At 43.2% G+C, this 12548-nt stretch overlaps 1 protein-coding gene across 1 annotated transcript; it reads right to left on the minus strand.

Moving 5' to 3' along the window:
• Window positions 1–11384: 11384 nt before the first annotated feature.
• On the minus strand, window positions 11385–12149 carry LOC133051822 (melanoma-associated antigen 10-like). Its single transcript, XM_061136466.1, has one exon. The coding sequence runs from the start codon at window positions 12147–12149 to the stop codon at window positions 11385–11387; it is 765 nt and encodes a 254-aa protein (XP_060992449.1).
• Between the last annotated feature and the right edge of the window lie 399 nt (window positions 12150–12548).

The raw sequence follows: 12548 nt of genomic DNA on the forward strand, positions 1-12548 counted from the left end.
CGTTTATTACCTGAAATACTTTCATATGTAGAAACTTTTCCTTGTCCACCATTTGCTTATCTTGAGGGAATCATATAATCATATTTGCTGTGCTTTTACATCATTCAAGTATCTTTGTCATCTATAGTTTATCCAGTTTTAACTTATATTCTTTACATGTTTTTTTTTTTTTTTCTTTAGTATCTGGTCATATATTTAGAGATTTTTTTTTCATAAATATTTTCAAGAAATTGGCATTTATTTTTTGGCCTTACTGATTTTTTCTTTTTTTTGGTATTGTATTTTATTTTTATTTTTAATTAATTTATTTATTTTAATTGGAGGTGAATTACTTTACAATATTGTAGTTGTTTTTGCAATACATTGACATGAATCAGCCATGGGTGTACATGTGTTATTTCTATACTTATCTTCATTATTTCCTACCTTCTCTTATGTAAGGTTTCATATGATGTTCATTATCTAGTTTCTTGAATTTCTTGGGTGATTTAAATAGCTCTTATTTTCTAATACTTCTATTTAAGGCTACATATTTCCCTTTGAGTACCATTTTGCCTCTGTTGCACAAGCTATGCTATTTAACTCCAAGTATATTGCTTGAATTATTTTTCACAAGTTGACTAAATCACTTTATTACTTATGCTGTTGGAATTTTTCAATATATGCCCCAAAACTAGTGAATGTAAAAATTATTTTTGAGAAGGCTGTGAAGATGATGATGAAAGATACATTATTTGGGGAAAGTTTCAGACCCCAGGGTATTTTGTTTTATTATTAGTATTATTATGAATTACAGAAGAGACAAACATATTTTACTTCTGGTTACAGAGCTGGGTTTATGCCAAGAATGCAAAGGAGTTTAACACTAGAAGATCAGTCATTATAATTGCCTACACGTAAGTCAAGGATTGTCCAGGAAAATAGAAACCACTGTAAACATTTACCACAGAGGGAACTTAATGCAAGGGGCTGGTTACAAAAGTTTTAGGAAGCCAACCAGGAGAGAGTTGGGAAACCCAATTATTAGCAACATGAGGAAATCACTCATCTCTAGGATGGAAGGACAAAGAAAAGAGATAGTGTTACTGGAACCTGGGTGTTGGATTCATCAGGATCTAGAGCCATGATGAGTCAACCTCATGGTTGAATGGCTGGTGCCATGAAGAATATGGAACCATTGACAGACAAACCACCTGATGCAGAGGAAGGAAAAAATCTTTGACTGCTCTGTCTTCCAGGATTCTAATCTCTTGCTGGTGTTTCTGGTTAGCTGAACCCAAATGGCAGCCAACTGTTGGCTAGTTTGATTGCAGCCTGCCAGACTCAGCCCCTGTATAATCTAGAACAGAGCAAGGAAGAATGAGGGATGGATCTGGGAATGCATAAGTCCAGGATTGTCTTATTACAATAACAGATTGAGTGAGAAAAATCAGACCTATATCAATACAGAAAAGTATCTAATAAAAATCAACATCCGGGCACCATGAAAAGAAGTGTAAATCCCAAAGTATTCAACTGGGGTAATGAGTTTTGGGGAGGAAGACCAGAGAGACAAACTGCCATTCTTATCACATCATATCAAGGGTACATACTATCCACATGATTTATCACCACTGATATTTACCTTGATTGCCTAGCTGAAGTAGTGTTTGTCATGTTTTCTCCTCTTTTGAGCCCAGATGCAGAAATAAGGAAGAGAGGAAGCTAGCACTTGGAAGATTTCCTAAATAACCAGCCAGATATCACTGCTAACTGTGGCTAACTTGTCACACAGATCACAACCCAACAAAAAATATTCAGCCTTATTTCCTGCAGTGAAACAGAAGTCTTCCAACATGGGAAACAATAAATGGGATCATGGTGTAAATATAGAATATATGGGAGTTTCTGTCCAAATTAGAGGGACCCTGAATAGCAGAGAAAGGGATGTGGACCTTATTTTACATGCTAAGTCATTTCAGTCATGTCGGACTCTGGCGACCCTATGGACTATAGTCCTCCAGGCTCCTCTGTCCATGGGATTCTCCAGGCAAGAATAATGAGATTAATCCTTTGTCTGTTTCTTCATTTGCTATTATTTTCTTCCAATCTGAGGGCTGTCTTTTCACCTTACTTATAGTTTCCTTTGTAGTGCAAAAGCTTTTAAGTTTCATTAGGTCCCATTTGTTTAGTTTTGCTTTTATTTCCAATATTCTGGGAGGTGGGTCATAGAGGATCTTGCTGTGATTTATGTCGGAGAGTGTTTTGCCTATGTTCTCCTCTAGGAGTTTTATAGTTTCTGGTCTTACATTTAGATCTTTAATCCATTTTGAGTTTATTTTTGTGTATGGTGTTAGAAAGTGTTCTAGTTTCATTCTTTTACAAGTGGTTGACCAGTTTTCCCAGCACCACTTGTTAAAGAGGTTGTCTTTTTTCCATTGTATATCCTTGCCTCAGCTGTGGTACATATACACCATGGAATATTACTCAGCCATTAAAAATAATTTATTTGAATCAGTCCTAATGACATGGATGAAACTGGAGCCCCTTATACAGAGTGAAGTAAGCCAGAAAGATAAAGAACATTACAGCATACTAACACATATATATGGAATTTAGAAAGATGGTAATGATAACCCTATATGCAAAACAGAAAAAGAGACAAAGAAATACAGAACAGACTTTTGAACTCTGTGGGAGAAGGTGAGGGTGGGCTGTTTCAAAAGAACAGCATGTATACTATCTATGGTGAAACAGATCACCAGCCCAGGTGGGATGCATGAGACAAGTGCTTGGGCCTGGTGCACTGGGAAGACCCAGAAGAATCGGGTGGAGAGGGAGGTGGGAGGGGGTATCGGGATGGGGAATACGTGTAAATCTATGGCTGATTCATATCAATGTATGACAAAACCCACTGAAATGTTGTGAAGTAATTAGCCTCCAACTAATTAAAAAAAAAAAAAAGAATAATGGAGTAGTTTGCGATTTCCTTCTCCAGGAGATCTTCCCAACCCAGAGATCGAACCTGCATCTCTTATGTCTCTGGCATTGGCAGGCAGGTTCATTTCCACTGGAGCCACTCGGGAACCTTTTATTTTATGGGTGGTAGAGAATTAAGCAGCAGAGTGACATGATCACACCTGGGCTCTCTCATCCTCCTCAGTTCCTTTTCGGAGTAGGATTTGGATCTATTTTCTTATATATTAGCCTTACTGTGTATGAGAAAGGCTTAAATGTTCTCAGTTTGTGATGTACCTATGAATACCTCAAAAGAAGGGCACCATTTAAACTCCCATCTAAGAACAGTCCTTTGCTCATTTTGACATCAAGTTGCTTCAATAAGACACACTTCAGTCCACCTGTGTTCTCTTTATTCTTTCAGGTCAAACTCCATCCAGTGACTGCTCAACATCATGGCCCCAAACCCAGGAAAGCATGAAGTATTGATGAGGAGCTGAAAACACCAGCTGAGCATCGTCATTGTGTCTTATGGACTCCCTAAACTACGGTCATGTGCAGCATTGCATTTGCATCTGAATTTTGGTCATAGGCCTATTTTTGTGCTTAGGTATCTATCACCCTACTGTCTTGACCTCTGTTGCTAGGAGGGTGGATTTGCTGACCCAACACAGTCTCAGGTCCTTTGGACTTAAGCAAAAGTGAAGCAGAATTACTAAATACTCATTTCATAAACTCACTTTTCTTTAATAATGACAGGAAGGCCAGGCCTGGAATTTAGACTGTGCAGGCACTAGTTTCTTGTGTACTGACATTTAACACATACACTATCAGGGAAGGCCCAGAATGTTTATACTGTTACAAGAGTCAAAGGTCTCTGTATCTTAAATGTTCCAGAGGATATTTTAGGAAAGGACTGGGTTTTATACTTCTGGAAGTCATCAGAATATTGTACTCCTCCAAACCTAAATAGCCTTCCTATTGTGCCTGGTTGGTCATTTCCTCCTAAATGCTACTTCTGTTCTCCCAGCACTTGGAGGACATGGGCTCAGCTTGTCATTCTATGCAGAGCTCTTTGTTGCCATCATTTTGTTCTTTCACAGCAGTGATCAGATTTTCATGAAAAAAAAAAATTGGATGTTTTAAAGCTACCCATGTTCTCAAACAGTTCTGTCTCTGTTGGCTGTGTAAGTGTCAGGCACCTCTCCACAGATGTTTGCAGAGATGTACTTGTGCCACTGCTCCCGTTTGTGTTTATGGTCATGTTGACCTGTTACATGTATTGGGGTCTAAATAGAGTTGATCCAACCAGATTGCAGGAGCCGTGAGTAAGACGTTATTTAGCAAACACTTCCTGATCTCCCACTGAGTGCCAAGGCCCATGGTGGACACCAGGACCACAGAGCATGATAAGTAACCCTGACCCAGAGGAGCTCACAATCTTGGTAGCTTAGTTGCTGCTAACCTTTGACAATTCTTCAGAGTTCTGATAAAGATGGTTCTGACAATTTCTGTTTGAGTTTTTGGATATTTCTGAGGTTCTAAAGATTTTCTTTTTAGAAAATTTTAAAATGTGATATCCATTCTCTAATAGTTGTAGTAATATAGTTATACATTTCATCAGGGGTGAGTTGGGTAGTTTCTCGATTTTGAGGAATTTGAAAATTCCACTTAAGTTCTTGAATTTATATACTGTACATAGATTTGTTCTTAGTGTTTCCTTTTTATCCTTCCAACATCTTTAGTGTAGGGCTTGTAGAATTGTAGTGATAGTATTTCATTTCTGATATTAGTCATTTGTCTTCTCTTTTTTTGATTTTGTTTATCTGGCTAGAGTTTTATCAATTTTGTTGATCTTTTCAATGAACCAGTTTTTTTACCATGATTTTTTTTCTTTATTTTTGATTTCATTTTTTTTTTCTCTTCTGTTTTTGGTTTGTTTGTATGCAGATTGCTTTGGGTATAGTTTTCTCTTCTTTTTCTAAGTTAACTTGGAAGCATAGATTATTGATTGAGGTCTTTGTTCTTTCTTAATCTAAACATTAAATGCTATAGTTTTCCCTCTTAACACTATTTAGATGCATCCCATAAATTCAAATATATTGCCCTTTGATTTTCATTCATTCCAGTGCAGTTTCTGTTTCCTTGAGAGTCTCTCTTTTACCTGTGGATGGTTGTTTAATTTCCAAGTGATTTGAGACTTTTCTTCTCCTTCCATATTGTTTCACTTCTAGTTTGATTCTTTTCTTGTCAGAGAACATACTGTGCATCATTTAATTGTTTTTAGTTTGTTTTGAGGATATAGGATTCTATCTTGTTGAATGTTTCCCATCTGCTTGAAATAAATGTGCATTTTGCTGTGGTTGATGCAGTGATATTTAGATCCACAGTATTTGTGAATCACGCAGGGCCCAGCCTGCCCTTAGGGCAATGGTTCAGTTCTCCACACTTTTGATATTTTGTCTCTGGTGAGATTCCTGCATGCACAGCTCAGGTTGAACTCAGGAGTTCATACAACTTGCTGGGATCCCTTGCTCATATTTGCTCTTCCCCACTATCTGCCCTCACTCTTTGGCTACCAGGAGACTCTCCTTCTGGTCCTCTCACACAGACTGGGGGGTATTTAGTTTCCTCTGTTGTGTACTTCCCTTGAATGGATCCACCTAGATGACCAACTAGTTAGATAAGACAATAATAGCACAACAGTGTGGGATCTTAGTCCCCTAACCAGGGATCAAATCCATGCTCCCTGCATTGGAACTGCAGAGTCTAAGCCACTGGACTGCAAGGGAAGTCCCCATTTGTCCTTTTTAGATTCCACATGTAAATGATAACAAACCATACTTATCGTTTTCTGTCTCACTCATTTTACTTAGCATAATGCCTTTAAGCTTCTTCCAAGTTGTTGCAAATGGCAGGATTTCCTTCTCTCATATGGCTCTATCCTGAATATGTTGCATCATCTTTATCCATTCATCCACTGACGGACGCTTATGTTGTATCCATATTTTGGCTATTGTGAACAATTCTGCAATAAATGTAGGTGTGGAGATATCTTTTCGATACCCTATTTTCATTTCCTTTTGAATATACACTCACAAGCAGAATTGCTGGGTCATATGGTAGTTTCCTTCATTGTGTTCTTTGATGCACAGACTTTTTTGTTTTTTGATGAGGTCCAATTTATCTATGTTTTTCCTTTTTTTGCCTGTGTTATTGGTGTCATACCCGTGAAATCATTACCATCTAAAGTATTTCTAGATATATAAATAAGTACAGGTTAAGAAGTACACATATAATTCTTTGCCCTGTCAACCAACGGGTGCCCAGAAGCAATGACCCTTCAGTACCAATGAGCATACTTAGGGCACAGATCTAGTTTTGTCAATACCATTCAACAATAGAAGGAACAAGGGCTCCACGGAAAAAATGGTGATTCTAGAATTGGGAAAGGAAATATGCAAAATTACCCTGGAGCAACTTCTCTGGTGTGAAAATAAAAAAGAGAAAAAGAAGTGCTCAAAAAACTTTCAAAAGAGGAAGCAACATTTCCAGGGGTTTGACGAAGGTATATACAAAGGGATTGACAGTAAGAGTTTCCAAAGGCCAATCTGAGAACAACTTAAAAATAAAAATATATACAGTTATATTGGATTTTAACCCAAAGTTTAATAAAGATACCATGATTCCATACTGAGAAAGAGAAATAATTTCTTAATTACACAAACAAGGATAAGCAAGTGTTCCACAAAGAAAAATTCCAGTTTATGCAGACACTCCCACTTGTAGAAAGGGGAGCATAACTCCCCACCCCTGAGGCATGGACGGCTCATCCTGATTTTGTTCCAAAGAGGACAGGATAGAAAGGGGGCATAAAACAATCACTTTAACTCATAGACACATGACAAGCACTACCTCAGCCACATGATCAATGACAGCATCATCAGTGATCAATTGTGCTAATAGTATATACACTTGATACAATGTGATGAGAATAGGATTTTACATCTGTAAAATTCCAAAATTCCTCCCCCAAACTTTAATCCCAGGCTAGTCACGAGTAAAATATCAGACAAATACCAGTCAAGGGACATGGTAAAGAAACATCTACCGAGTACTCCTCAAAACTGTCAAGACCATCCAAAACAAAGAAATGTTAAAGATAAAAGGAACCCAAGGAGACATTACAAGTAAATGTTAGGGTATTTTCCTTGCCAGGATCTGGGAATGGGTAAAACCTATAGAAATCTGAGTAAATATGGGCTTTATTTGATAATAAATAATGCATCAATACTTCCTCATTAATTGTAATAAATATACGATATTATTGTAAGATATTAGGAGTAGGGGAGACTGGGTGAGGGGCATAAGAGATTTCTGCTATTCTCACAATTTGTTTTTTCAAATCATAAAGGGATACAAGGGTTAAAAGGGTTACAAAGGAAAAGGTGAAAATAAAGACTATTTTCAAAATAAAAAAGGCAAAGAAATTTTGGGCACAACATGCTGAATATGTTAAAAAAGGTAATAGAAAGGAAACCAAACACAGCCACATGGAACCTGTAAGTGTGAAACAACACTTGCTGAATTAGCTGCAACTTTTCCTCTCCCTTAACCTCCAATCCCATATAATATACTAAAACCGGGCCTCTTCCAGAAACATCCCTGGTCAACTTTTTTCTCAAGTCCCACAAAAACTGCTCTAATCCAACCTCATAGATGTTTTGCCTGGATATGGCAAAAGCCATCAACCAAGGCCAGGTGTCGACCTGGAACCCCATACTTGCTCAAAAACCACATTAAGATGTCTGCCAGTGTTATTTGCCACAGAAGTCTGTCAAGATCCAGGCAGGCGTCAATGTCTTCCCAAGGATACAAGGGTCCAGAGCAAAGCTTTAGCTGTGCATACATGTGAGTGCTCAGTCGATCAGTCATGTCTGACTCTTTGCGACACCATGGACTGTGGCACACACACCCCCAACCTGTCTCCTCTGTCCATGGGATTTCCCAGGCAAAAATTGTGGAGTGGGATGCCTTTTTCTCCTCTAGAGTACCTTCCCACCTAGTGATTGAACTTGCATCTCCCACATTGCAGGCAGATTCTTTAACACTGAGCCTCCAGGGAAGCCATGAGGAAACACAGGTACTTCTCAGAGGAGCAGAACACTCACTGAGACTCCTTAACCCAAGGGAGGTGCCTGTGCAATCTGTGATGCCCTGGGCAAGATCAGCTTGGGAACAGGGTGGTGTGTGTCCACACAGAGGCTGCCAAAGAAGGTGCTGGATCCTGGAAATGACCTCCAGATAAGTCGGTGGGGGTGAGGGCCAGTTGGGCCTCCTCGCAATCAAAGGCCTGAGGTTCTTATGTACCCAGAGCAAGAACCCAACCACACCTAACAGTCATATCCCATAAGGCGCATGAGGAGTACCTGCCATGAGAGCTGCCACATATACATCCTGGAGTGCCCCCTGGGGCTGTGGTCCCAGCCTTGGCCCCAGAGCACAGACGTCCTCGTGGAGGCCGGGACAGCATCTCACCTGCAGTGGCACCTGCTCCCCTGTCCCTCTCCCAGCCAAACCCAGGAAGGTCTGATGGAATCTCCAGGGCTTGCTGCATCCATGTCTCTGAGGTTGTTGACCCTCTATGCAGCCTGCACCCGTGGGCCCCAGATTCCTCTCCTACTTGGCTCCTTTCTGAATCCTCACTGGAGTCTGGGGCCTGTGGCGCCTGGGGGAGCACCCTCCCAGGCATCTGCTAGAGCTTTTCCTTTGCTCAAACAGCATGACTGGGGACACCAAAGTCCTAGCTAGCTCTACCGGTGGCTGACCAGACACCCTTCTGCCTCTCACACTCAGGCTCAAAAGCCAGGGCCTCAGTCACATTCACAAGGCCCTGAGTTTCTTCCCACAGACTCCACATGGATTCCACAGGGAATGAATGGTCTGATACACCACAGGATCTTAGAGATGTGCCTGAAATTCCATGGCAATGACTACTACTGACCCCCCACGAGGAGTCGTGCCCAGGGGCTGCATCAAGTCCTGCTGGCTCCACCTGAGGCACCGTGGAATGGGATGCTGCTCAGGGATTTCCAAATAAAGTTACACACATGAGGTCATCAGGACCAGGGCTTAATCCACTTTCAGTGGGGGGTGGGGGGGGGCAGGCAGGACAAAACCCAAGGCCAGGTTCGGGGGGAGAGGGGGTGATATGGGCATTAGGGGTGGGGGGTATCTGGGCTGGGCCCCACGAGGAGGATGCCCCCAACCCCAACAGGGGCCTTTGGCAGCTGGATGCTGCCCTCCTGATAGAGACTGAGCACAGGCCAGAGGGGGCTGACAGTTCAGCTCGTGGGGGGCAGGGGCAGGATGTGGATCTTTGGTGGGGGTGGGTGGAATTCCTGCAGCCAGTTCCCTGTGGGGCAGCCTCTCTCAAGGGTCAGAGGTGAGGGGATTTAGTATCTGGAAGAGATACCACACTCAGAGTGGTCTGTGTCTGTGTGTTGTCCTGACTTGAGGATTAACCCCCAGGTGCCCGTGTCCCTTCAGAACAAATGGTTGTTGACGAAAACGCTTCTGCTCAAAATTCACTGGACCCAGATCATCATATGACCGTTCCTAAGTGAAGAGGCCTGGCAGGGTCATGTCCCCATGTGTGCAGGGAGAGAGGAAGACAAGAGGTGACTGAACACCTGACATCTATCCAATTCCACACTGCCTAGCAGATGCTCCACAAAGAGCACCAGTTAAAAATCTCCTTTGTTTTGGGGAGGAGAGTCTGATCAGGTCACATGGGTCTTGACACTCTCCACCTTTTCCAAGTGTTCACTGACTATCTGGCAGCTGCCATATATGTGACCAGAATCACATCTCCTGTTCCCCTTGTTCTCTGGCACTCAGCATGGAGAGCTGCCCCTTTAGCCCCCTGCACCCATCCACACCCCCACTGCAGTGACCTCACCACCTCCTTAGGCCCGGAAGTCGCTCCTGCCTTTTGATGCCAGGCACAGCCTTAACCTGGGTCTCTGCTGCCTCCACACTTCTGAACGTGCCCGAACCCAGGGTAGCTGGCAGATGTTGCATCTTTACTAGCTGTTACTTATTTCTCACGCTATTCGAATCTCAGTCTCTGTCACTCTCCCCTCTGGAAATTGTTTTGTTTTGAGGACACCTCAGAGAATTGGCAGCTTAATTAGAAATGGAATAGAAAACCACTCAGAATTGCTGTTCTGTGTTTTCCTCCCGGAGAATATATATCAATTTCAGTGTCTGTGTGTGTTTCAGGGTGGAGAGCAGTGTCTCCAGCTGGGCACAGCTCACTCAAAGATCCCAGGATTCTAGTCACACAGCAGGTCATGTCCAATTTTGCAGCTTCTCTTCACTCATTTCATCCAAATGAAATCTAGAGCATGCTCACAAGTGAAAATCATAAAGTCCAGATGACCAAAGAAACTGTTATTTCAATGTACTTGGTAATCAGCTTCCCAAGGCAGAGACAAGAGGGCTAGTACAGGGAATACTGGGCACATATCAAAGAGCAAGATTCACATTTCTCTAGGATTCCTAGCAGATGGTGGATAGAAAACACCTATTTCATCCCTGTGGTCAACAGCCATGGGACAAGAGCCAGGACCCCTTCCTGCCTGCCCTAGAAAGAGATCTCTCTGGGGTTTATCCAAGAAGTAAAAGGACACCTCACAGAAATGATCCGTTCCAGAAATTCCCCTCACCCCCAAGACAGACCTCATGTGACAGCGGCTCCTCGGCCATTGCTGTAAGTGTGGGGGTGTCCTGCTACTCCTAGTCTCCCCACTGTTAACATGGCCTTTCACGGAGCAGAGAATCTTTACACGTCTTTGGAATAACTGAACCTGTGAGCAGGGTTCTCAGATTGTCTGCTACTTTCTTTAATAACCCAGGAAAATTCAATTAACTGAGATCATTTAGTTATTGTGAATGACAGACAAGAAGTACATAAGCATGAATTCGCTATGATTATGTTTATTATCTAACTCTTCTCCATTCAATACTATTGCTACATAAGTTCACATTTTCAAAACAGTTCTAATTTTGATTCCACTGCATTCTGTTCAGGACCACAAAACAAAATGGAAGACTTTTCAATCTCTCTTACCAAACAGCAAAACTCTTGTTTTTGAACTAGGTAACCACAAATACACTCGGATCAATATCATTCACAAAGCTAAAAAGTTGAAGTTTCTTTAGCCTACTCTGAAACCAAACTTTGAAAAATTTCTAAAGAAAACAGATATGAATCCCCATGTCATCACAGAGAAAAGGAACCAAAAGATGCTACACACTGGTTCCCCCAACTAGCCCGGGCCCTCACATTTTAGAAAGCTGACTACCCCCTCTTTAACCACAGAGAGAAGGAACAACCTGGCTGCTGCTCTGTCTCAGGCCCCCTATTCCTCCTCCCTCGCATCTTATGCAGACAGGAATGGGAAGGCCCTCAAAGCCCTCTGGTTGACCCTGCGCATAAATGCCATGACTTGCCACTTGCTGGTCTCCACATAGGCCCGGGGACCCCACAGGAACTCATAGCGAACAGGGTGGCTGTCAGGCACCTGTTGGTACCTCAGGTATCCCTCCCGCACCCACACTTGTGTCAGCAGCTCCCTGGGCTCCCCAAAGACACATTGCTCACTCCCAACATACACCCCCATCCTGTTGAGTTCTCCCCAGACCGCCTCCTCGGGGGCCGGGTCTCCAAACCGCATGATCATGCTGAGGACCAGCACCAGGAAGCCGGCCTTGGGCAGGCCCACCCCATCGCTCAGCATCTCATCGCAAGTGAGGCCCAGGATGGGGACCAAGATGTAGATGTGCTCTGCTGGGTCCACCTCTTTCACATCCACGCCAAAGACCAGCTGCAGGCACACTGAGACTTCCCTGAAGACCACCGGGAAGTGCTCCTGGTTATCCCTGAGGACCTTATTCAGCATTTCCGCCTGGGAGGTCAGCTCCTTGGTTCGATACTTGAGGAGCAGGAACTTCATCAGTTTAGCCATCATCCTATGCAGAATTTCTTGCGGCAAGGCCTCCACAGGAGCGGAGGAGGATGCTGGGGGGTAGGAGGCCAAGTGGGATGCGGACTCCCCCACCTCAGCCTCCAAGAGCGGCACCTCGATAGGGCCCTGGGCCTCGCCTGGGTCCTGAAGGTCTTCCTCGGGTTTGCTGAGCTCACTCATCTCAACCAGGAGCACAATGCCTGAGGTGAAACAAGACACGGAAGTGAGGCACAGGTACAGATGGGGACCAAGGGCCTCTGGGAGAGAGGAGGTGTGAGCAACCTGGGCTAGGAAACGCATCCTTGATGGTACCACACAGGCCACTTACAGCTCTCCCCTTGAAGGGTGCTCTCAGACCTCATAGGAGTGCTCCTTCTGGGAGACCATTCCCAAGTCTACCCAAAGGAGGAAGTGAGTTGGCTCCCCAGGGTGCGGTCAGCACAGCCCGAGATTTCTGGGTTCAACAAAGTGGTAGGAATTGGGGTCTTCTGGGGCCCCCCTATGTTCTGGGATAGGGTGCCTCTGGTTCACTTCAGGTCACCCTCTCACCTTGACTCCTGATACTGGCTGGACCTCCTC

The sequence above is a fragment of the Dama dama genome, chromosome X (assembly GCF_033118175.1).
Source record: "Dama dama isolate Ldn47 chromosome X, ASM3311817v1, whole genome shotgun sequence".
NCBI classification, from domain to species: Eukaryota; Metazoa; Chordata; class Mammalia; order Artiodactyla; family Cervidae; genus Dama; species Dama dama.